We start from the raw sequence: 27,871 nt of genomic DNA on the forward strand, positions 1-27,871 counted from the left end.
CTCCAGCACAAATCACTGATTTCAGAAACTTGCTCCAACAAAGGAAGTTATTTTTGGTGATTTTGTTTAGCTTCGTACCTGAGGAGTCGGGATACAAGATGTGGAGCAGAAGCAGGATAGGGGGGCACTTTCGGGGGGGGGGGGGTATGGACATTTTCTTGTGAAATTACTGGCAGAAAATAACAGTGCTGTTGGTTCACCGACTCTTTTGAAATAAAACATTTATTTTATTTTTTTTAATACAGACATTAAACTTTTTCTTAATCTCAATCGCTGGCAAGTTTGCAAGATTTTCATCCAATTTTAAATCGTTCTGCAAGAATCTAACAAATCAGATTCGCCAAACTGGAACGTTTTGTTTCGACTAAACGATCATAAATCGAGGTGGGTTTTTAAAGACGGCTATCGGTAAAAAGTGTCTTTCAAATGATATTTGGGGCTAAAATTCATTGAGTTTTTTTTACCTCACTTGGTTGACAATAATCGTGCTAACGCTGATAAGGTGGCAATTTATGATCGTTTACAATGAACGTGGCCACGCGGTGAATGTCGATTTCATGCAGATCTCTCGCTGGTCGATACCGGGTGACTGCGATACGCTTGCCGATCAGCGACATGCTGGTGTGGCGCCGCCCTATGAGGAGTTCCTGCAGCAGCGTTGAAATTTTGCTCGCACATTCCTTCACAAATTGCCCCAAAAATCTCTTAGCGCTAGCGATTGTTTTGCGGTGCAAACTAAGCCTGGAATACACCTTCAATTCTGATTGGACAGTTTTACCGCGTCCATGCAATTTGTGGGATTTTGTCTACTATGTAGCTTGTGTAGGTAAGCTCTAGTACAACATGGAGGCAGGGCCGGATCTGTACTCTTTACTGCCCAAGGCCAGTCACCAGCCGCCCCCTTCAGTATAGGTAGCGAGTTGACCCCTCCCCCTTTCCCTCCAGTATAGATAGCCAAATGACCCCTCCCCTCTTTCACTCTAGTATAGGTACCCTGATGATCCCTCCCACTCCCGATTAGGTAGCCTAATGAATCCCTTAATCCCTTTCCCACTCCCCCTCTTTCAGTACAGCTCACCTCCACACCGCAGCAGCCATCAGTGTCACTCATTTCTCTGCTCGTCTTCAGTGCAGAAGCTTCCTCTTCCTTTCCGTCTCCAATGCTGCCCAAGTCCGTAGCTGCCCGCCAACGTGCACAGAGAGTAAGGTGGCTGCTGCACAGGTGGCTGGCGCTCACCTGATCCCACTGAATTGCTGCATTTGCAAGCTTGCAAATGCTGAACCAGTTCAGCCTGCTGCTTTGGTGCCCTTGCTCCTGTGGTGCCCTAGGCTATGGCCTCGGCGGCCTTCCTAAATCCGGCCCTGCATGGAGGTGGTAAAATGTGTCAGTGATTGGTCAATCAAAATTGAAGGTCTGTAGTAGACTTACATGATATTGGGGCTAATTCAGTGTGAGACCGAGCATATACATTTTACTCGCTTATCCCTGCTAATGACCCCCATTTGCCCCACAATTATAAAGAGCAGTACATACACACAATTGTTATTGGCCAGTTGTACCCCCTCCATGTAGTAGGAGGATTACCTGCATAATCTGCTCATAGTATTTACATTCTGTTGGCCAGCATACTACATGGAGGTTGTATAATTATCCAGTCATTGGACAATCACAATATGTGCATACACCTTTAAGCCTGGTACACACTTTCAATTATGATTGGCCAATCACTGACCGATTGTACCCCTTCCATGTAGTATGCGGGTCAGCAGATAGTGAATACTATGAGCGGATTGTGTAGGTAAATCCTTGTAGTACATGGAGGAGGTAAAATTGGTCAGTGGTTGGCCAATCATAACTGAAAGTGTGTGCAGGCTTTAGTCTCAGTACTTCTCAGCTACTCACACTGGCATTGGTCACTATAGCGATTAGACTGGCATACGTCACCATGGCGATCACACTGCCATTGGTCACTATAGCGATTAGACTGGCATACGTCACCATAGCAATCACACTGCCATTGGTCACCATGGCGATTAGACTGGCATTGGTCACCATGCCGATCACACTGGCATAGGTCACCATGGCAATCACACTGGCATAGGTCACCATGGCGATCACACTGGCATTGGTCACCATGGCGATCACACTGCCATTGGTCACCATGGCGATCACACTGCCATTGGTCACCATGGCGATCACACTGCCATTGGTCACCATGGAGATCACACTGGCATTGGTCACCATGGCGATCACACTGGCATTGGTCACCATGGCGATCACACTGGCATTGGTCACCATGGCGATCACACTGGCATGGGTCACCATGGCGATCACACTGCCATTGGTCACTATAGCGATTAGACTGGCATTGGTCACCATGGCGATCACACTGGCATTGGTCACCATGGCGATCACACTGGCATGGGTCACCATGGCGATCACACTGGCATGGGTCACCATTGCGATCACACTGGCATGGGTCACCATGGCGATCACACTGCCATGGGTCACTATAGCGATTAGACTGGCATTGGTCACCATGGCGATCACACTGGCATTGGTCACCATGGCGATCACACTGGCATGGGTCACCATTGCGATCACACTGGCATGGGTCACCATGGCGATCACACTGCCATAGGTCACTATAGTGATTAGACTGGCATAGGTCACCATGGCGATCACACTGGCATGGGTCACCATGGCGATTACACTGCCATGGGTCACTATAGTGATTAGACTGGCATAGGTCACCATGGCGTCTGGCAGACCTCACAGGCCGCATTGCTAGCGCAGGCTCAGGGGCGATACACGGCAGGAGTCCCCCATGACTGCATCACCGTAATGTAACCGCATTCTCCAGACATTCCTCTCGGCACATCAACAGGAAGCGGCCCAGAATGCCCCTGGAGGGGTCAGCGGGCTTTATTTGGACTTCAGCTGGAGCGGAACAAACGCTGGACTAATCGCCGCGACGTCGTCTGACCAGGAGGACAAACGCTCAGGAAATGGGACGTCGCATTGCTTTCAGTCACTTGTGTGACTGTCACCCAACACAGCTTGCTGGGAGTTGTAGTCCCTCCACAAATGAAAGTTATAATGAGGTGAAGATAAGTAGCAGCCGTTTGGAGGATGCTCCTCACTTCACACTCATTGGAGATGATTGTTTTTTAGCCCCCAGCTAATATATATGAAGTAATCATTCCTGTATATGCTCTGCTACAGTATCCCCCCCATCCCCCTTGCGGCATCCACGGGGGATGGGGGCTGTAACCAGAAGCAACCGCCACAAAGGTAATACCATCAGTGGCCTGTGGGGGCTAGGGGGGGGGCAACTATACTACCTATACTGGGGGCAACTATACTACCTATACTGGGGGCAACTATAGGCATTTATACTAGCTACCTATACTGGGACAACTACTGTATACTAACTACCTATACTGGGGGCAACTATACTAACTACCTATACTGGGGGCAACTATACTAACTACCTGTACTGGGGCAACTATACTAACTACCCATACTGGGGCAACTATACTAACTACCCATACTGGGGCATTTATACTAGCTACCTATACTGGGGCAACTATACTAGCTACCTATACTGGGGGCAACTATACTAGCTACCTATACTGGGACAACTACTGTATACTAACTACCTATACTGGGGGCAACTATACTAACTACCTGTACTGGGGCAACTATACTAACTACCCATACTGGGGCAACTATACTAACTACCCATACTGGGGCAACTATACTAACTACCCATACTGGGGCAACTATACTAACTACCCATACTGGAGCATTTATAATAGCTACCTATACTGGGGGCAACTATACTAGCTACCTATACTGGAGGCAACTATACTAGCTACGTATACTGGGGGCAACAATACTAGCTACCTATACTGGGGGCAACTATACTAGCTACCTATACTGGGGCAATTATACTAGCTACCTATACTGGGGGCAACTATACTAGCTACCTATACTGGGGGCAACTATACTAGCTACCTATACTGGGGGCAACTATACTAGCTACCTATACTGGGGGCAACTATAATAGCTACCTATACTGGGGGCAACTATACTAGCTACCTATACTGGGGGCAACTATAATAGCTACCTATACTGGGGCAATTATACTAGCTACCTATACTGGGGGCAACTATACTAGCTACCTATACTGGGGGCAACTATACTAGCTACCTATACTGGGGGCAACTATACTAGCTACCCATACTGGGGCAACTATACTAGCTACCTATACTGGGGGCAACTATACTAGCTACCTATACTGGGGGCAACTATACTAGCTACCTATACTGGGGCAACTATACTAGCTACCTATACTGGGGGCAACTATACTAGCTACCTATACTGGGGGCAACTATACTAGCTACCTATACTGGGGCAACTATACTAGCTACCTATACTGAGGCAACTATAATAGCTACCTATACTGGGGGCAACTATACTAGCTACCTATACTGGGGGCAACTATACTAGCTACCTATACTGGGGCAACTATACTAGCTACGTATACTGGGGGCAACTATACTAGCTACCTATACTGGGGGCAACTATACTAGCTACCTATACTGGAGGCAACTATACTAGCTACCTATACTGGGGGCAACAATACTAGCTACCTATACTGGGGCAACTATACTAGCTACCTATACTGGGGGCAACTATAATAGCTACCTATACTGGGGCAATTATACTAGCTACCTATACTGGGGGCAACTATACTAGCTACCTATACTGGGGGCAACTATACTAGCTACCTATACTGGGGGCAACAATACTAGCTACCTATACTGGGGGCAACTATACTAGCTACCTATACTGGGGGCAACTATACTAGCTACCTATACTGGGGCAACTATACTAGCTACCTATACTGGGGCAACTATACTAGCTACCTATACTGGGGCAACTATACTAGCTACCTATACTGGGGCAACTATACTAGCTACCTATACTGGGGGCAACTATACTAGCTACCTATACTGGGGGCAACTATACTAGCTACCTATACTGGGGGCAACTATAATAGCTACCTATACTGGGGCAATTATACTAGCTACCTATACTGGGGGCAACTATACTAGCTACCTATACTGGGGGCAACTATACTAGCTACCTATACTGGGGGCAACTATACTAGCTACCTATACTGGGGGCAACTATAATAGCTACCTATACTGGGGGCAACTATACTAGCTACCTATACTGGGGGCAACTATAATAGCTACCTATACTGGGGCAATTATACTAGCTACCTATACTGGGGGCAACTATACTAGCTACCTATACTGGGGGCAACTATACTAGCTACCTATACTGGGGGCAACTATACTAGCTACCCATACTGGGGCAACTATACTAGCTACCCATACTGGGGGCAACTATACTAGCTACCTATACTGGGGGCAACTATACTAGCTACCTATACTGGGGCAACTATACTAGCTACCTATACTGGGGCAACTATACTAGCTACCTATACTGGGGCAACTATACTAGCTACCTATACTGGGGCAACTATAATAGCTACCTATACTGGGGGCAACTATACTAGCTACCTATACTGGGGGCAACTATACTAGCTACCTATACTGGGGGCAACTATACTAGCTACCTATACTGGGGGCAACTATACTAGCTACCTATACTGGGGGCAACTATAATAGCTACCTATACTGGGGGCAACTATACTAGCTACCTATACTGGGGGCAACTATACTAGCTACCTATACTGGGGGCAACTATACTAGCTACCCATACTGGGGCAACTATACTAGCTACCTATACTGGGGGCAACTATACTAGCTACCTATACTGGGGGCAACTATACTAGCTACCTATACTGGGGCAACTATACTAGCTACCTATGCTGGGGCAACTATACTAGCTACCTATACTGAGGCAACTATAATAGCTACCTATACTGGGGGCAACTATACTAGCTACCTATACTGGGGGCAACTATACTAGCTACCTATACTGGGGGCAACTATAATAGCTACCTATACTGGGGCAATTATACTAGCTACCTATACTGGGGGCAACTATACTAGCTACCTATACTGGGGGCAACTATACTAGCTACCCATACTGGGGCAACTATACTAGCTACCTATACTGGGGGCAACTATAATAGCTACCTATACTGGGGGCAACTATAATAGCTACCTATACTGGGGCAACAATACTAGCTACCTATACTGAGGCAACTATACTAGCTACCTATACTGGGGGCAACTATAATAGCTACCTATACTGGGGGCAACTATAATAGCTACCTATACTGGGGCAACAATACTAGCTACCTATACTGAGGCAACTATACTAGCTACCTATACTGGGGGCAACTATAATAGCTACCTATACTGGGGCAATTATACTAGCTACCTATACTGGGGGCAACAATACTAGCTACCTATACTGGGGCAACTATACTAGCTACCTATAGTGAGGCAACTATAATAGCTACCTATACTGGGGCAATTATACTAGCTACCTATACTGGGGCAACTATACTAGCTACCTATACTGGGGCAACTATACTAGCTACCTATACTGGGGCAACTATACTAGCTATGTATACTGGGGGCAACAATACTAGCTACCTATACTGGGGCAACTATACTAGCTACCTATACTGGGGGCAACTATACTAGCTACCTATACTGGGGCAACTATACTAGCTACCTATACTGGGGGCAACTATACTAGCTACCTATAGTGAGGCAACTATAATAGCTACCTATACTGGGGCAATTATACTAGCTACCTATACTGGGGGCAACTATACTAGCTACCTATACTGGGGGCAACTATACTAGCTACCCATACTGGGGCAACTATACTAGCTACCTATACTGGGGGCAACTATACTAGCTACCTATACTGGGGGCAACTATACTAGCTACCCATACTGGGGCAACTATACTAGCTACCCATACTGGGGCAACTATACTAGCTACCTATACTGGGGGCAACTATACTAGCTACCTATACTGGGGGCAACTATACTAGCTACCTATACTGGGGGCAACTATACTAGCTACCTATACTGGGGGCAACTATACTAGCTACCTATACTGGGGGCAACTATACTAGCTACCTATACTGGGGGCAACTATACTAGCTACCTATAGTGAGGCAACTATAATAGCTACCTATACTGGGGCAATTATACTAGCTACCTATACTGGGGGCAACTATACTAGCTACCTATACTGGGGGCAACTATACTAGCTACCCATACTGGGGCAACTATACTAGCTACCTATACTGGGGGCAACTATACTAGCTACCTATACTGGGGGCAACTATACTAGCTACCCATACAGGGGCAACTATACTAGCTACCTATACTGGGGCAACTATACTAGCTACCTATACTGGGGGCAACTATACTAGCTACCTATACTGGGGGCAACTATACTAGCTACCTATACTGGGGGCAACTATACTAGCTACCTATACTGGGGCAACTATACTAGCTACCTATACTGGGGCAACTATACTAGCTACCTATACTGGGGCAACTATACTAGCTACCTATAGTGAGGCAACTATACTAGCTACCTATACTGGGGCAACAATACTAGCTACCTATACTGAGGCAACTATACTAGCTACCTATACTGGGGGCAACTATAATAGCTACCTATACTGGGGCAATTATACTAGCTACCTATACTGGGGGCAACTATACTAGCTACCTATACTGGGGGCAACTATACTAGCTACCTATAGTGAGGCAACTATAATAGCTACCTATACTGGGGCAATTATACTAGCTACCTATACTGGGGGCAACTATACTAGCTACCTATACTGGGGGCAACTATACTAGCTACCTATAGTGAGGCAACTATAATAGCTACCTATACTGGGGCAATTATACTAGCTACCTATACTGGGGCAACTATACTAGCTACCTATACTGAGGCAACTATACTAGCTACCTATACTGGGGCAACTATACTAGCTACCTATACTGGGGCAACTATACTAGCTACCTATACTGGGGGCAACAATACTAGCTACCTATACTGGGGCAACTATAATAGCTACCTATACTGGGGGCAACTATACTAGCTACCTATACTGGGGGCAACTATACTAGCTACCTATACTGGGGCAACTATAATAGCTACCTATACTGGGGGCACCTATACTTGCTACCTATACTGGGGGAACTATACTAGCTACCTATACTGGGGCAACTATACTAGCTACCTATACTGGGGGCAACTATACTAGCTACCTATACTGGGGGCAACTATACTAGCTACCTATACTGGGGCAATTATACTAGCTACCTATACTGGGGGCAACTATACTAGCTACCTATACTGGGGCAACTATACTAGCTACCTATACTGGGGACAACTATACTAGCTACCTATAGTGAGGCAACTATAATAGCTACCTATACTGGGGCAACTATACTAGCTACCTATACTGGGGGCAACTATACTAGCTACCTATACTGGGGCAACTATACTAGCTACCTATACTGGGGGCAACTATACTAGCTACATATACTGGGGGCAACTATACTGGGGGCAACTATACTAGCTACCTATACTGGGGGCAACTATACTAGCTACCTATACTGGGGGCAACTATACTAGCTACCTATACTGGGGGCAACTATACTAGCTACCTATACTGGGGGCAACTATACTAGCTACCTATACTGGGGGCAACTATACTAGCTACCTATACTGAGGGCAACTATACTAGCTACCTATACCTTATCCTCACAAGTTTGCCTCAGGCAACAAAAAGTATAGAACCAGCCCTGCTTACCGCCGCGCGCTCCCGTTTGCCCCCGTGCTTGTACTCACCGCTGATCATTAGAGAGAAGATCAACATAGTTCCCATTCATTAATCTAAGTCCCCATGTCAATGATCGCTGGCATCAATGAGATACCTGCGGTCATTGTAATACAGACACGAATTACTTCCTGCCGCGTACTATTACTTCCTGTTCGCGTACTATTAGTACCCGGCAGGAAGAAAATGTGTGAGGACTTCTTGTGGCCACATAGTAAAATTACACCTACATACATTTAGTTCAATAAAAAAGACCTAAACGTAATTTAACCACTTCACCTTCAAGGGTTTTCCCTCTTAAAAACCAGAGCAATCTTCACATTTCAGCATTGCATCAATTCATCTGCCAACAACTTTAGCAGTACTTATCACACTGAAATGATCTATAGCTAGTTTTTTCATCACCAATTAGGCTTTCTTTGGGCGGTACTTTTTGCTAATAATTATTTTATTCTAACTGCACTTTAATGAGAATAATAAGAAAAAAAATGGAAAAAAATATTTCTGTTTTTGGCCACTATAGTTTTGAAATGAAGTGGACAAAAACCCATACAATGGCCTCAATTCTGTAGGGTTATCAAACAAATTACCTCATGTGAGGTAATTTACCTCCTGAGGTAATGACATTTAGCAATTCTGGTAGGTTTTAGTCGTGTTTTACCTCATGAGGTAAATTATGAGGTAATTTGCATTAATTTTACTGAAAATAGCTATTCTCATGGAAATTAGGGGGCATGTTAGCACATAATTTACTGATCAGTTTAAGACCTGCCTGTACCTGGAGGTAAAGTCGATTTGCATGCATTTTGCAGTTATTAGTGGAGTTCCTATTGCTGTTTTAGGCTGGTTTCACACCAGGACGTTACGTTTTAGGGGACGTTATGGTCGCACAACGTGCCCCTAACGCAATGCCTGGTGCTCTCTGCTGTGGACGTCAGAGTGAGCCGCGTTGTGCAGCTCACTCTGGCGTCCGTGATGCCGTGATGCGCACTCTTGGACGCATGCGGCATCACGTGGTCCCGCCCGGCCAATCGCCGCACAGAGCGGCCGCTCCAGGAAGTAAACACTGCACGTCACTGAGTGCAGTGAATATTAATTAGCCATGTGCCCGGCGGCTCTCCCCTCCTCCCCAACATTACTGAGCATGTGCAAGCAGTCTAACGCGGATCTGCCGCTTATAAAGTACTGCATGCAGTACGTTGTGTTATGGCGCAGCGTTACTAAGTAACGCAACGTGGGCACTGTGAACAGTCCATTGATTTTACATTACTGTGAGTTGGGGTGCATTACAGACTGCTCTAACGTGCGCCTGTAACGTCTCACTGTGAAAGCAGCCTTAGTGTCGTTGCCATTCAGGCTGTGTAATAGAAAAGATTAGTAGAAATAAAACAAATATTTACTGGATTTTTTTTTATATGGGATGCCTATAAATGTACTATTCGTAGGTTGCTACATATTCAAATACAACATCTCCCATCAAAAAATAAATAAAAACATCTTCCAAAGACGATCCTAACTTATGGAAGATAATTACAGACTACTGTTATTTACTGCATCCTTACTGCTGAAATACCTCATGTTTTACCTCACTTTATGCATTTACCTCATGGGTTACCTCATGTTTTACCGCATGCTCGGAAATAGAGAAAAATCTTTCAGAATTGCTAAAAACAAAAAAACAAACAAACAGAGGAGAATACCGCATGAGGTATTTTACCTACATAAAATATTTACCTCACAGAATTGAGGCCATTAGCTATGCTTGACAAACCTTTTTCACCTGCTTTCACCTTATCTATGTTACATTTTTAAGCTCCCAAAGAAAAAAAATATAATTAAGGTAAGAAAAGTAATACTGAAATTAAGTTAATATGAAACAACTTTGAGTGATTATTTTGCTTGTGAATGGGCTGATAGGTTATTTTCTATCAATTAGGTGAGAGGTCATTTATGAGAAGTTTTGTGAATAGATCCCATTTTGTTCGCCCATTTGTCCCGGTTACCGCCCACACTTTGTCATAAATACCCAAATAAAATTTTTACACTAAAAAAAAAATGACAATTAAAAAAAATATATAAATAGTTACCTTAGGGACAGAACTTTTTTTTTTTACCTCCCTGGCATTTTGATTATTTCCAGATGAAGGGTCTAAAAGTCGTTTAATTTTTTTCACAAGCTTTCAGACCCTAAAAACAAGAAAAAAAAAACATACCCCAGAGAGATCTGCAGCAGCTCCTGCATATAACTTGGGGTTACCGTTCTTAGCTGCGGATCTCCGTCCCAAGCCTGACTCGGGGTTACTGCTAAGGAGGTTAATATGTATGACAAGAGGGTATATTACTGCTATTTTTTAAATTATGGGCTTGTAATTAGTGATAGATGCAAAACTAAATAAAATTCACTTTAATTATTCCCATTGAAATACAGTTAGAATAAAATCATTCTTAGTAAAAAAAAAGTGCCACCCAAAGACAGCCTAATTGGTGGCGATAATAGCAAGCTATAGATCGCTTCAGTATGATACGTAGTGATAATGTTATTGGCAGATGAATGGAAGCAGCGCTGAAATGTGAAAATTGCTCAGGTGTTTAAGGGGAAAAACCCATGGAGGTGAAGTGGTTAAAGGAATTGTGCAAAAAAAGTTTTATTTTTTTATTTTAGCAAATTTCATTATTTTTAGTACTTAAAAAAATATATGATTTAAAAAAAAATGTAAATCATTTTTTTTCTTATTGCGAACATGTTGCCAAGGCTGCATTATTTTCTATGGCTTTTGGCTCCCCCTGCTGGCGAGACTGGTAAAGGTTTGTGCAGAAGCAGGAGTGCTAGATTTTGATTTACAACCTGCAGACCTTTGGCCAAAATGAGCATAAAATCTGCAGGAAGCTGGTATAATTACCATCTTCTTCAGGGCTCAGCAGTTTTAGGTGCAGAATGAAAGCAGACTCACTGGAGGGCTGTTACCATGACGGCAAGGAAGCATAATTCACTGATTTCAGTAACCGCGGCTGAGCTAGCGAGGTTACTCAATAACATTCAATTACAAAACGTTTTATGTCAAATCCATTGCTTGTATGAAAGTGGATTCACACCTTAACTTTCTGCTCATATTTCTTTTCAGGGGTCGGTCTTCATACATAGAGGAAGGAACTTCGAGTCCACTGATACTAAGCTCCACTTTTATTGAAAAATAAAACCACAATTGGCCTCAATTCTGGTAGCTATGTGAGGTAAATATTTTTTCGTAGGTAAGATATCTCATGGAGGTATTTTTCTCTTTTTTTTTTTGAAATTCTGAAAGATTTTTCTCCATTTCCGAACATGAGGTAAAACATGAGGTATTCCAGTGGTAAGCATGCAGTAAATAAATAATAATACTCTTAAATTGTCTTCCATAAGTTAGGATAGTCTTTGGGAGATGTTTTTTTTTTTTTGAGGGGGGGGGGGGGGGGGAGGTGTAATTGATCATGTAGCAACTTATAAAAAGTATATTTATAGGCATCCCTTATAAAAAAATCCAGTAAATATTTAGAGATTTATTTCTATTATTCTTTTCTATTACACAACCTGAATAGGAACGCCACTAAAAACTGCAAAATGCATACAAATTGACTTTACCTCCAGGTACAGGCAGGTCTTACACTGATCGGTAAATTATGTGCTAACATGACCCCTAATTTCCATGAGAATAGCTATTTTCGGTAAAATTAATGCAAATTACCTCATGAATTACCTAATAATTTATCTCATGAGGTAAAACATGACTCAAATCTACCAGAATTGCTAAATGTCATTACCTCAAGAGGTAAATTACCTCACATGAGTTTATTTGTTTGATAATCCTACCAGAATTTAGGCCAATATATTCCGCTCCCTCTATATAGAACAAGGATTCATTACATTTATTACTTTTGTTTGCTTTATTTTTTATAGAAACTGAAGTGGAAATATATTTTTTGATAACACCAAATTACAAAAAAAAACTTTTACGTTCGTTAAAGAGGAACTCCAGCCTAAACAAACATACTGTCATTAAGTTACATTAGTTATGTTAATTAAAATAGATAGGTAATATAATCTCTTACCCACCCTGTTTTATAAGAACAGGCAAATGTTTGATTTCATGGGGGCAGCCATCTTTTTGGTTGAAAGGAGGTGACAGGGAGCATGAGACACAGTTCCGAATGTCCTGTGTCCTGATAACCTCTCCCAGTTGCTAGGCAACGTGAACAACAACATAGGAAATCCCATCATGCTCTGCACAGCATCAGGAGAAAAAAAGCCCGGGCTTTTTTTCTTTGATGGGTGGAGCTTAGCTAAAAATGAGGCTTGGGTGAGAAAAAGTTCTGATGCTGTAAAACACTTAAAGAAACGCCAAGCCTTTTCAGTTCTGCTGAGTAGATTTTTAGTATGGAGGTTCACTTTAAGTTCATTGGTAGTAATTGAAATCAGCTAATTACAAATATGCAAATTTGTGCGTAAATGTTTGCAATTACGCCTATACATATTCACAGTTTGTAAATTCAATTGATTTCGTGTAATCATAATTTTGCAAAAGCACCAACATGCTTTTGTCACCAACATTGCTACATACGTTAAGAATTATAGTGAGTACAAGACAAAAAAATAATTTTTCAAAAAGACCTTGTAGTTTTTGAGAGAAATTGATTTTAACTACGCAAAGAAAAAGGTTTTTAAACTCAGAAAAATAACAGTTAAAAAAAAAAATTCCTTTGCATATTTATAATCAATTTTCTCCAAAAAAAACTACAAGGTGTATCATTGTAATTGCAAAATTCGATGCAAAATTACATCTATGCCAAATTTGTGCTAATCACTATTCATTGGCAAAGTGTAACTGGCACTTTTAACTGGTACAGACGTTTCTAAACAAAGATTTTGTTCATAAAAATAAAAGACAACAAAGAATTTTGACACTTTTTTTTTATTTTAATTCAAGGACCTCTTACTTCTTACAAAATTGGTGATTGTGGATTCGGCCGCCGGCCACATGTCCGGCCAGGCGGGACGATTCACTCATCAGACTAATTAACATTTGCTAAATGTGTCGAAGGGAAAAAAAATGGTGTGTCCAAATTTTCAAAATGCCTGAATTTTTTTCCTTCTCTTTTGTTTTTCGTAGAAAGTTTTGCAACAAACCCCCAATTATTATCAAATATAAATAAAAATAAACAAGAGATGAATACATTGTATCAAAAAGAGTACGAAGAGGATGTTTCGCATTTATCCCCCATGCAAGTAATGAATTTTTTTGTGTTTTTTAATCACTTTTCATAATTTAATATGTATATAGTTTACATGCAAACATTAATTGATGCAAGGTACGGCCTTGTTCGGTTTGGATTTGGGATGCAAAAACCATCAAAAGTGGAGGACCGGATGTGGCAACTGTGCACACAGGAAGCTATGAATTTTTTTTGTGTTTTTTTTTTTTAATAAGTGAGGTGCAAAATGGCCGCCGTAGCGCCCATGCTGACATAAACAGTAACACAACAAGCCATTACTGCTGGCAATGAGGTGCAAACCCAACTACTCTCCACTCAAAATAACCAAACTGTGTGCAAACGTTGTGAGATGGAGTGAGGTTGTCTACAGGGGCTTGTTTGTTTCCCGGAGGCTGCAGGGAATTATGGCCAGACTGCAGTTTACAAGCTGAGGCTGAACTTCAAATTCCAGAAGTCCTCGGGACTGACATATCAGAGGATGTGCAGCAAGTGTCAGAAAACCAACAGAAAACAGTTAGCTACTAATATCTGCATCTACCTTCCTAAGTTGTGGGGAAATAGGTGAACTTGGAATTTTAGCTTTGTTTTGGTCATAGTTGGGATTTTATTGCTGCCTGAGTTCCAGCTGTCCCGATTTCTGCTGACATCATGTCCACATGACATAACACAGGGCAGAAAGTGGTGGAATGTCCCTTCCGTGAGGACCGGGGCAGGGAATCTGTGTCTAGAGATCTGTAACAACTACCCTACACATTCATGCTAATAACTCCCGTCATTGTAATCATTTGTATTTATACTCTCACACCAAAAATAAGAGTTGGTGTTATCACTGTATTCAAAGTCATAAAACAAAATCATAGTTCTTATTCGCATCATTATAGTAATAATGGAAATAATAAATGTTATTATCATTACTAGAAAAGACATCTGATATTCTTATTAAGATGATGGTAGATTTACATGAAATGTACTATATTGTCATTGTAAGATTATAAGATGTAAGCATGATATTAGAGGAATATAGGATGAAGAAATTACAGAAAAATATTTTGGAAAAAAAAATGATGATAAGAATTATTAATAATAATAGTTATTATATTAGTTAGTAATAAAAACTAGCTTTAACTAATTCTCTAATACATTGGACAAAATAATAATACTAATAACAATAATCGTAGCAATGTTAAAGAGAACCTGTACTGAGTAAAAATATTTAAAATAAACACACGAGGTAACTTCAAATGAACATTACATAGTTACCTTGCCATCAGTTCCTCTGAGAAGCTCACCATTTTCTTCTGATAATGATCCCTTCCAGTTCTGACAATATTTTGTCAGATCTGAAATATAGCAGTTGCTGTCAGTAAAATATCAGTTGCTGTCAGTTATAGCTGAGAGGAAAACTGATATACCAGGTAATGTCCATGTTTCCCTATGGCTCAAGTGGGCGATGTTACAGTTTAACTGTGTGCTGACCAGAAAGCTGTTATGGGGTAATGGCCATTTTCAAAATGGAGGACGGAAAATTCCCTTGATCACAGTGAACAAACAGGATGTGGGACAGGAGAAAGACACTGAGGAGTAGACTACATGGGAGGTAAGTATGACTTGTGTATGCTTATTTTGACTTTTAATTTTCAGTTCAGGTTTTCTTTAATAATGTAACTAATGATAATGACAACAGGATAGATCATCTACTTCTATTTCTCCTTTCATTGGTTTTAAGCTGTCACATTTATGCCACAATTTCTGGCTGCTACAGAATACAGAATATTGCTATTTTGTTCATTTAATTTTCGTATTGGTTACATCGTTTTTTTGGGTTGAAAAAAGACATACGTCCATCGAGTTCAACCAGAAAATAAAGTATTAGTAAACCTTTCATGTTTTCTGACACAGTCGGGCCTTCTGGCACTTGTAGTTCAGCACATGCTTGAAAACAGCAGGCTAGGGTTAGTCTGACTCGTACACAAAACATCGTGGCAATGTACACAAGATGTGGAACCCAAAATGCAAAGCAAGGAGTATTCATTCCTATTGTACAATCTGTAGATATTACTTCTAATCGGACGGCTGTCCACAAGTCAGACAGCAAGTAATCCATAAACCTCCTCCGTCCACAGCTCACCCCAAACCTCAACTAACTGTCTACCACAGCTGCCAACTGCTATGGAAGGAGCCGGAAAACTTTAATATTGAGCATAAAAATCATGAATCGTTTTCCAAGTCTGAAAGAGATGGGAAGATGAGGCTATGTCAAAATACCCGCGTAGCATGAAGCATAGAAGGCCCAGAACATGTCAGATGAACGGGCCTGGCATGAGGGGCGGGGCTTCCCGGGGTGCAGGGAATAAGAATAGGGTGTTATTTATAATGGGGGGCTGCATTGGATGCCAGGATGAGGATGCTCTGAGGACTGGCTGCATTTTTAGACAATTTCTGACTCACAGACATTATAATCAAACATGGACGGGGCTGTTCAGGTAAATGAGTCATTCTCAGGAGTTTGCAGAGGTGTGTATGTCACCCGGCAGGGTGTGACCACGTATCACCTGTGGTTATATGTGTCCCGCATGCAATGAGAAGATGCACCAGGATCATGAATGACAGCAGAGGGAGAGTTGTAAGGGAACGGCATAACTTGGAGAGACATGAAACACACAGGTGGCAGCTACAACCCGCTCTATATTCCATATCAGATGGCATGCAGCCTGTTCATTCCAAGCTTGTCTCTTTACTAGATTTCTTCTGAAAAAAATGTAACATTGATGCAGAGAATTTTTATGCTGACTCCATCAGTAACATAAGTTGTGTATTCAGCTAGTTGGACAGCCAGCTCCATACCCACAGCAAGGCACAGACCAACCAGCAAGCTCATGGTGACCCAGAACTCATTGGGGTGTGTAAGGGACCCACAGCAAGATTCCCTCTGTCACTCTGACAGACGAACGTTCCAGCCAACATCGCGTAACTATCGTTACAAAGAAAACCCCAGCAAACGACGGAAGATGTACGGCAACAATCGTTCGTTTTAAAAGACCGTAATGATGGAAGATCACATTGGAAATGATCGTTCAACGAAAACGATATTTTTTCTGAATCAGTGGAACGTCCTGCTTCATTTAATGATCTGATCATTTGCGGAACGTTTGTTGCTCGTATCACGGCGCTTATGATCGTTCGTTGGTAGAGTTCCGCTATCTGTCTTTCCGTGGGTACTTCACTTAGACTTCCAGCACAGTGTGAACACAAACTCTCCTAAAGTACAATGCTTTACAACCCGGGGGAGGGGCTACTGATGGGGGTGTGGCTATGTGGGTGACAACGGAGGCCGTACAATTCAGTATATAAAACAACAACGTTGCAATTCTGCACAGCGTGAGCGCTCCATGCTTTCTGCACAAGATGCTTTTTTCTGTTTGTAATTTTTTTTTTTTATTAATTTTTACATTTCTTTTTCTGAAAACATGAAAGTTGTGCCCATTTTATTTATTTCAGTTTTGGGGAAAATAGAATTAAAAAAATGTAGAAAACATTTGGTCGCATTTATCTATAAGCCTCAAAAATGTGTTGAATCACCCAGGAAGGCTTATAGCGTTGGATGGATGTTGGCATACTTGGCATGTGTTGATAAATGTCTTGCATAGCCCTGTGGGAAAGGCAATTCCATTGACATGCAGAGGCACCAGCAAGTAGTGAGCATTTTGAAGGATTGGATAGTAAACAGTTGGACTGGCGCCATCCAAAGTTGAGTGCTACATGCCGGCAAGTCCGGGACACCCAAGTTTGTAGGCTTCAGTTTGTTCTAAACGTTTGAACCTTTCTGCACTAAATGTTATTAATATCTGCTTGAAATGGTATTCCAAAGCATAATGGAACAACCTCAAATCTTCACAGCAGTCCACAAACTTTCCTCGACACCTTCACATTTGGTGCGCTTGCAACCTACAGTAATACAAATTCTTTAGAAAGAGGAAAAAGGGGGCTACTTTGGCAGGAGCACAGCCTGTAGTACTACATACAGTACACTTACCCTCATCTTATCATCAATACATAAAATCTTTCATCTTATATTTAGTCGCAGCAAAACAATCCTGCGAATGCAACAATCATTTGCGCGTTACACGCAACTGAGACTCAAAAGCCCTTTTCAGTTAGATGAACAGTAATAAACATGCAAATACGTCTGGAATGAAATGTCTGCCTACATTCGAGGAAAACTCCTACGTCTTAGCATTCCTAAAGAGAAACCGCAAAAAGTGCCGATATATCGACGACGTTTTCTTCTCCTTACTTGGTTATCTTAACCTGCTTCCTATGGACTGCAATATAAGTACTTTCACATTAACCAAGACTTGTAAGAAGTAACTCGGATGATCCAAAAACTAGCATTGCTTGTGATCAGTTGTGACGTTGATGGATTCTGATAAACCTCAGTAACGTTTTAGGTGTAAGACATTGAAAAAAATCCCAAGAGAATCTCTCGTCAGAAATAAAACTGGAAAACTGTTGTATCCTAATGTAGTAAATGACAGTTTGGGTGTTCATTGGTAACACAATGCCTAATTTAAATCGTCCGATAGACTTTTAGCCTTCGGGTGTTGGAGGCTGTGTTTCAATACACCGACTTAAGAGTAGCTTGAAATGGTGCAGTGAGGTTAGCTTAACACTGTCTAATCTCTTTATATATCGTGTAAAAATATAGGTATAGTCTGAAAGCTCACCTTGTTTGTTCAGTCCTTACTGAATAATATAGAACAAAAACTATGAACGGAGTTCTTTACAGGAAGGGGACATGAGATAAGAAAACTCCCAGCAGAGGTTTGGTGCAGGCCAGACTGTCCTCTGTAAAATGTAGGCACTTAGCAATGAAATGACACGTGGTAATACATCTGCAACAGTGCGCAAACCAGACGTGTAGCATTGTACCTTGTATGTGAAGAAAAACTGATCCTTTCACATTTTCTTTTAACTCTTTACCATTTCCACCTACCTGCAATCCAGCTTTGTGATATATTGTGCGAGACAGGAGTCTAAGATATATTTCTGCAAATATATTTCCGTAAATAAATAAAAAATAACTCCACAAGGAGTCAATGACATATCTGTCAGTTCATAAACGCTGCGTTATATATTTATATATATTTATATACGGTTAACTAAAACAAAGACTTAACTCTACTGACGACAGGACGTAACCGAGAAATTCCCCTTCGCGGGCAGATAAGAGTCAGCTGTCACCGTGGTCACATTCTACAACATATAAATTATGACACTTTCTATCGCTGCATCTTAATACGATCTCCGAAAAGGTCTTTGGAAAATCAGCTTTGCCCTTTAAGTAGATTACTATAACGTTATATGCACAGGTTACTATATTCCTTGTGTCATGCCCACCGTACATGTCTATTCTCTTGTGCTTGCCTTATTTGTGTTTTCTATAATATGCTACATATGACTGCAAAGGCCACATGACACTAACAGGATATGATCTGCCCCCTTCATGGACTTGCTTTATTGCCATTGGACAGCTGAATTGTGGCTGGACTTTGTAGTGGTTTGGACACCGGGCGTGTAAACATGCTCATTTGGCACTGGGGCAGAGATCTTACTGCCCGAACAGTTGTATGGCACAGGAAATGCTCAGCAGCCCACGTGTAAGATCGTACAATCATTATAGCACTGGCTGCTGTTATTAGTAGAAAATGGAAGGAACATACAGACTGCTATGGGCGATGCCATCTTCAAGGGTTGCTCAGTGCAAAAAACGTGACCTTAAAACACAGAGAATGAGACTGGGAACCGTTCAACAATCATCGGATCCCAAACATGACCTTTTAAATACATTTAAAATAAAAAAATAAAACAAAAATACAAGAGTAACCCACTAGGAATACACATTAGTGCAACTTCAAATAATGTGCAAAACTCACACTAACCAAGAACATGCATACTCACACCTGTGCATTACCAAACTCTAGGCTATGCCAAGGACAGGAAAAAGGCTCGTTGGTGAGTTTCAGGACAGTGAACAGACTGGTGCGCAGAGACAGCCCCCCTCTCACTTTTGGGAGGGGGGGGCTCCCCTTGCACTGAAAGAGTTACATATCATATTAGCAGCACACACACAGACACACAATAGAAACATTTGTTTAAAGGGTTATCATCATTTTTGTCCAGCAGGCAAGGTTACCGCCACTCAGGCACCACTAGACTCATACGAGGGTCATCTGTTGGCTTGGCATCTCTTTTGAGGGAACCTCAAGTTAGATTTGGAGTGCCGTGGTGGCCGGGGTGTCATGTGGTGTCTCATACCAGCAAAACAACGCTCTTGACTAAACATGTCATGTTTTCCAAGACCAACTCTCTTACAAAATTAAAAAGAAATGTCTATGGCGCGTGCACCACTTCCGAAGAGAGCAGGATGGGCAGAGGCTGTGAAATGACTGATCTGTTTCGGGTGGTGGGTCTTTCCACAGGAACAATATCTGCCAAGCAGTACACGTCACCAGGCTAAGCATGGAGGTTGGTGGAGAGCGATGGAATGTATGACTGGTCGGACACTTCTTGGAAGCTTGTGGAGGATGGAACAGAAAGGTGAAGAACATGTCATTAATTCCCTTCTATCCTTTGAGTCTATATAAATAATTTTAAAAAAGTAACCTCAACACTTTCTGGTCCTAGAGTGGCAGCTTTTTTTTTTTTCTTTCTTTTTCATCTCCAACCTCCAGGCTTCCATGTGATCCTTCATAAAATTTCAAGAAAAGAGGCATCATAACTCTCCCCAAAAGGAAGACTCATAATAGGACTCCGACCGGAACGATTCCAGACTCCGGCCGCCCTGCTTTTTCTGCATTTCTTCCTTAAATTCTCTCCTGATGCTCCTCAGTCTCCCAAGTTGGCTGCCTCTACTCTGCCGCAGCATGCTCCTGTGCCGCGGCAATCTGCTTACTGATGATAAAACTCATCAGTGGTAACAAACAAGTGCCCCACCCCATCACCCCTTCTTCTGTCACTTTAGCTTTCTGGAGAAGAGGGGTGCAAGAGTGGGACAATGCATTGGTTCCCTTTGCTAGCACCAGTCATCCTCATCTGCTTCGTGGTAGTAGCTTCGAACTCTGGGAGGTTGTCCGGATCCTGTACTGAGTCCTAAGGTGTAGTGGTAGCCATTGGGAACCCTGCAGAGCTGGTGGGAATGGGAGGTGAGAGAGGACACGTAGGAAGTCCGAGAAGAACGTCCAGAGTTGCTGGCCAAGGCCTCCTCAAAGGTTAGGGTGTCCTCTGGCACAGGGCAGTAGGTGTCCGCATCTTGGCGTGGCCCTAGGTAAGGGTCTGAACCAATGCGTGTGACTGTGCAGGCAGAAGGGCTGGGGGAATCGCTGTACAGCAAGGTATTGTGCTCTGATAGACCCCGGCTCAGACGCCCGGGAGAGTATATGGGGCCGCCAAAGTGCACAGGGGAAGAGTGAGCGGTCCGATAGGTTACATTGGGTCGAGGAGTGAGTGGCGTCTGGGGAAGCTGTCTTCGGACTCCGCGGCATGGGGTGCTAGCACCAGAACTGGTCAGTCTTGGACTCCCGCTAGCCGAACCACTGCCCTAGATTGAAAGGGTGAAAAAGCACATCAAAACGGCACAGGAAGACAAAATGGAAACACAACACAACATGGAACCCAACGCATGACAACATAAAGCCCACAAGACAATGAAACGAGCCAACAAGCACGAGACAAGGACACAAGAAGGAGAAGTGATGAGGGCAGGATCGTGAGAGGGTTACACGGAGCACAAACACAAAGATAAGAAGATAGGCAATGGTTGTGGAAGGAAGAGAAAAACATAGGAGAGTTTAGAGAAACAAAAACACCAGTTTGAATCGACAAACCTTAAAAAACATGCAGCATCTTCTAATGTGATTAATGGCCCAACATGGCAATATTATCGCAATGCAGCCTTCATTGAACAACTATGACACCATTCACCTCGGCAATACAAATACGGTGGCATAAATGTATAGGGCAGCCTGAAACTCTAACCTAAACTTGGTACAATCCAAAATTTGTCATAGAAAAAAATGGAAAATAATATTTTTTTCTTGTTTTTTTCTATCGAAAACTATCAGGTTGGTATAGTCCTCTGCATTCCTAGCAGGTCAATTATCTCACTTCCTGCTCCTGTGGTATTGTCCTCTGTATCCCCAGTGGGTCATTTACCTCACTTCCTGTTCCTGTGGTGTCATCCTCTGCATTCCCAGGGGGTCAATTACCTCACTTCCTGTTCCTAGAACAGGTGAAATCAAGACGTAACATGAAACCCAACATTCCACAGTTGTCAATGGAACAGAAAAATCTCTGAATGGGTCAAGTGTTGCAAAGACAATTGTCAAAGCTTTCCTGTAGATTGTAAGCTCACAAGGGCCGGCACCTCCCCCTAGTGTCTCCGCCCACTTCCCTCTGGATTGTAAGCTCACAAGGACAGGGACCTCCCCTAGTGTCTCCACCCCACTACCCTCTAGACCAGGGATGTCAAACCGGTCCTACAAGGGCTGAGGTCCTCACACATTTTTGACACAGCTCAAATGAATCGATGGGTCTGAATCAGGAAAGGTGCGGTCCATCAGGTAGAACACATTCCTCTCTTTCTCAGTCCATCCTAAACACTGGCATGGATCTGGCCCTCCAGGTCTGGAGTTCCACACCTGTGCTCTAGACTGTAAGCTCACAAGGGCAGGCTCCTCCCCTAGTGTCTTCACCCTCTTCCCTCTAAATTTTAACAGCAGGCTCCTCCCTCTAGTGTCTCCACCCACTTACCTCTGGATTGTAAGCTCATAAGGGCAGGCTCCTCCCCTAGTGCCTTCACCCCACTACCCTCTAGATTGTAAACTCACAAGGGCATGGACTTCCCTCTAGTGTCTTCAACCCACTACCCTCTAGGTTGTATGCTATATACATACACACACAGTATATATGTACAGCCCCGTAATATTGAATCTACATATACTGCGGCCCCTCATTCCTAGCGTGGCCTCCTGAGTACTGTCTTCATGGCTAGCTACCCATTTCCATGAATTACTATTTAGATCCTGACTATTTTTGGTCAATTGGCAATTTTGGTTGAGTAAATACATATCAAACATCCAATCGATGACAAGACGTTGCAGTGAATGGGAGTCGCTCGGCTGAGCATTGCAGATAGTATGCGGCCTGCGGCATTAGTCACAATGGACAGAATTCTCTCCTACAGACATTGCATACACACCAAGCTGAATCCTGCATACAGAAAACACACGTAGAAAATAGGACACGCCCACAGCAGAACAGAGACCGCCCCAAGGCAACAGAAACCGCCCCAGACCACAGAAACCACCCCAGACCACAGAAACTGCCCCCAGAACACAGAGGCAGCCCCCAGAATACAGAGACCGCCCCAGACCACAGAGACTGCCCCCAGACCACAGAGACTGCCCCCAGACCACAGAGACTGCCCCCAGACCACAGAGACCGCCCCCAGACCACAGAGACCACCCCCAGACCACAGAGACCACCCCCAGACCACAGAGACTGCCCCCAGATCACAGAGACCACCCCCAGACCACAGAGACCATCTCTGACTCTACACTGAACACAAACACGGAAGGATCACACTACAAGCATCCTGTCATGTGCAAGAGAGCTCCTCCCTCTGTAAGCTCCTCTGCATGTGACCGGCAGCTTGCAGTAAACACGGTCCTAACTCTGCAGTATGTCATTTCTGGACCCCTGACGTCTGATATCATGATGGGTCTTCTCAATGGCAACTATCACGGATACAGCTAATGAAACTCTGGCCCAATTAAAAAGCAGGATGTTGTCCTTGAAGTAACTCTGTCAGTGCTGAGCTGTGACAGGAAGCACTGCAGCCCCTCTGTCAGTGCTGAGCTGTGACAGGAAACACTTCAGCCCCTCTGTCAGTGCTGAGCTGTGACAGGAAACACTGCAGCCCCTCTGTCAGTGCTGAGCTGTGACCGGAAATACTGCAGCCCCTCTGTCAGTGCTGAGCTGTGACAGGGAACACTGCAGCCCCTCTGTCAGTGCTGAGCTGTGACAGGGAACACTGCAGCCCCTCTGTCAGCGCTGAGCTGTGACAGGGAACACTGCAGCCCCTCTGTCAGTACTGAGCTGTGACAGGAAACACTGCAGCCCCTCTGTCAGTGCTGAGCTGTGACAGGAAACACTGCAGCCCCTCTGTCAGTGCTGAGCTGTGACAGGGAACACTGCAGCCCCTCTGTCAGTGCTGAGCTGTGACAGGGAACACTGCAGCCCCTCTGTCAGCGCTGAGCTGTGACAAGGAACACTGCAGCCCCTCTGTCAGTGCTGAGCTGTGACAGGAAACACTGCAGCCCCTCTGTCAGTGCTGAGCTGTGACAGGAAGCACTGCAGCCCCTCTGTCAGTGCTGAGCTGTGACAGGAAACACTGCAGCCCCTCTGTCAGTGCTGAGCTGTGACCGGAAACACTGCAGCCCCTCTGTCAGTGCTGAGCTGTGACCGGAAACACTGCAGCGCCTCTGTCAGTGCTGAGCTGTGACCGGAAACACTGCAGGCCCTCTGTCAGTGCTGAGCTGTGTCAGGAAACCCTGCAGCCCCTCTGTCAGTGCTGAGCTGTGACAGGAAACACTGCAGCCCCTCTGTCAGTGCTGAGCTGTGACAGGGAACACCCCCTTCTCAGTGCTGAGCTGTGACAGGGAACACTGCAGCCCCTCTGTCAGTGCTGAGCTGTGACAGGGAACACTGCAGCCCCTCTGTCAGCGCTGAGCTGTGACAGGGAACACTGCAGCCCCTCTGTCAGTGCTGAGCTGTGACAGGGAACACTGCAGCCCCTCTGTCAGTTCTGAGCTGTGACAGGGAACACTGCAGCCCCTCTGTCAGTGCTGAGCTGTGACAGGGAACACTGCAGCCCCTCTGTCAGTGCTGAGCTGTGACAGGGAACACTGCAGCCCCTCTGTCAGTGCTGAGCTGTGACAGGAAACACCCCCTTCTAAGTGCTGAGCTGTGACAGGGAACACTGCAGCCCCTGTCAGTGCTGAGCTGTGACATTGCAGCCACTATGTCAGTGCTGAGCTGTGACAGGAAACACTGCAGCCCCTCTGTCAGTGCTGAGCTGTGACATTGCAGCCACTCTGTCAGTGCCGAGCTGTGACAGGAAACACTGCAGCCCCTCTGTTAGTGCTGAGCTGTGACAGGGAATACTGCAGCCCCTCTGTCAGTGCTGAGCTGTGACAGGAAACACTGCATCCCCTCTGTCAGTGCTGAGCTGTTACAGGGCACACTGCAGCCCCTCTGTCAGTGCTGAGCTGTGACAGGAAACACTGCAGCCTCTCTGTCAGTGCTGACCTGTGACAGGAAACACTGCAGCCCCTCTGTCAGTGCTGAGCTGTGACAGGGAACACTGCAGCCCCTCTGTCAGCGCTGAGCTGTGACAGGGAACACTGCAGCCCCTCTGTCAGTACTGAGCTGTGACAGGAAACACTGCAGCCCCTCTGTCAGTGCTGAGCTGTGACAGGAAACACTGCAGCCCCTCTGTCAGTGCTGAGCTGTGACAGGGAACACTGCAGCCCCTCTGTCAGTGCTGAGCTGTGACAGGGAACACTGCAGCCCCTCTGTCAGCGCTGAGCTGTGACAAGGAACACTGCAGCCCCTCTGTCAGTGCTGAGCTGTGACAGGAAACACTGCAGCCCCTCTGTCAGTGCTGAGCTGTGACAGGAAGCACTGCAGCCCCTCTGTCAGTGCTGAGCTGTGACAGGAAACACTGCAGCCCCTCTGTCAGTGCTGAGCTGTGACCGGAAACACTGCAGCCCCTCTGTCAGTGCTGAGCTGTGACCGGAAACACTGCAGCGCCTCTGTCAGTGCTGAGCTGTGACCGGAAACACTGCAGGCCCTCTGTCAGTGCTGAGCTGTGTCAGGAAACCCTGCAGCCCCTCTGTCAGTGCTGAGCTGTGACAGGAAACACTGCAGCCCCTCTGTCAGTGCTGAGCTGTGACAGGGAACACCCCCTTCTCAGTGCTGAGCTGTGACAGGGAACACTGCAGCCCCTCTGTCAGTGCTGAGCTGTGACAGGGAACACTGCAGCCCCTCTGTCAGCGCTGAGCTGTGACAGGGAACACTGCAGCCCCTCTGTCAGTGCTGAGCTGTGACAGGGAACACTGCAGCCCCTCTGTCAGTTCTGAGCTGTGACAGGGAACACTGCAGCCCCTCTGTCAGTGCTGAGCTGTGACAGGGAACACTGCAGCCCCTCTGTCAGTGCTGAGCTGTGACAGGGAACACTGCAGCCCCTCTGTCAGTGCTGAGCTGTGACAGGAAACACCCCCTTCTAAGTGCTGAGCTGTGACAGGGAACACTGCAGCCCCTGTCAGTGCTGAGCTGTGACATTGCAGCCACTATGTCAGTGCTGAGCTGTGACAGGAAACACTGCAGCCCCTCTGTCAGTGCTGAGCTGTGACATTGCAGCCACTCTGTCAGTGCCGAGCTGTGACAGGAAACACTGCAGCCCCTCTGTTAGTGCTGAGCTGTGACAGGGAATACTGCAGCCCCTCTGTCAGTGCTGAGCTGTGACAGGAAACACTGCATCCCCTCTGTCAGTGCTGAGCTGTTACAGGGCACACTGCAGCCCCTCTGTCAGTACTGAGCTGTGACAGGAAACACTGCAGCCCCTCTGTCAGTGCTGAGCTGTGACAGGAAACACTGCAGCCCCTCTGTCAGTGCTGAGCTGTGACAGGGCACACTGCAGCCTCTCTGTCAGTGCCGAGCTGTGACAGGAAACACTGCAGCCCCTCTGTCAGTACTGAGCTGTGACAGGAAACACTGCAGCCCCTCTGTCAGTGCTGAGCTGTGACAGGGAACACTGCAGCCCCTCTGTCAGTACTGAGCTGTGACAGGAAACACTGCAGCCCCTCTGTCAGTGCTGAGCTGTGACAGGAAACACTGCAGCCCCTCTGTCAGTGCTGAGCTGTGACAGGGAACACTGCAGCCCCTCTGTCAGTGCTGAGCTGTGACAGGGAACACTGCAGCCCCTCTGTCAGTGCTGAGCTGTGACAGGGAACACTGCAGCCCCTCTGTCAGTGCTGAGCTGTGACAGGAAACACTGCAGCCCCTCTGTCAGTGCTGAGTTGTGACAGGGAACACTGCAGCCCCTCTGTCAGGGCTGAGCTGTGACAGGAAACACTGCAGCCCCTCTGTCAGTGCTGAGCTGTGACAGGCCACTTGATTTCATTTACACTGTTAATGACAGAGGCCTCAAACCTGCTACCGTCAGTCATTCTATGACTGGGTTGAAAAGTCACTTAACCTCCTTGCCGGTTATCCCGAGCTCAGTTCGGGGTAACCTGCGCAGGAGGATATCTCAGGCCCCGCTGGGACGATTTGCATAATTTTTTTTTTGTTACAAGCAGCTAGCACTTTGCTAGCTGCTTGTAACTTCCGATCGCCGCCGCTCGCCGCCGATCCGCCGCGCCGAGTCGCTCCCCCCTGCCCCAGACCCCTGCGCTGCCTGGCCAATCAGTGCCAGGCAGGGCTGAGGGGAGGATCGGGATTCCCTATGACGTCCCGACGTCCATGACGTCGGTGACGTCATCCCGCCCCATCGCCATGGCGACCGGGGAAGCCCTGCAGGAAATCTCGTTCTCAACGGGATTTCCTGCATACTTTGATCGCCGAAGGCGATCGGAGTGGGTGGGGGGATGCCGCCGCCCAGCGGCTATCATGTAGCGAGCCCTGGGCTCGCTA

The 27,871-nt window shown here is 45.1% G+C and overlaps 1 protein-coding gene across 11 annotated transcripts in view; it reads right to left on the reverse strand.

Annotated features, from left to right (window-relative positions):
- Positions 1-15,190: 15,190 nt before the first annotated feature.
- CACNA1B (calcium voltage-gated channel subunit alpha1 B) overlaps positions 15,191-27,871 on the reverse strand; it is a 505,489-nt gene continuing 492,808 nt past the window's right edge. For 10 of the 11 annotated variants that reach the window (XM_068249170.1, XM_068249175.1, XM_068249173.1 and 7 more), the window contains one exon: positions 15,191-21,713. In XM_068249170.1, the coding sequence (XP_068105271.1) occupies positions 21,189-21,713 (525 nt within the window). In that variant the 3' untranslated portion in view covers positions 15,191-21,188. The remainder of the gene's footprint in view (positions 21,714-27,871) is intronic. The other variant, XM_068249171.1, reaches the window with a different exon arrangement.

This window comes from Hyperolius riggenbachi, chromosome 8 (assembly GCF_040937935.1).
Source record: "Hyperolius riggenbachi isolate aHypRig1 chromosome 8, aHypRig1.pri, whole genome shotgun sequence".
NCBI classification, from domain to species: domain Eukaryota; kingdom Metazoa; phylum Chordata; class Amphibia; order Anura; family Hyperoliidae; genus Hyperolius; species Hyperolius riggenbachi.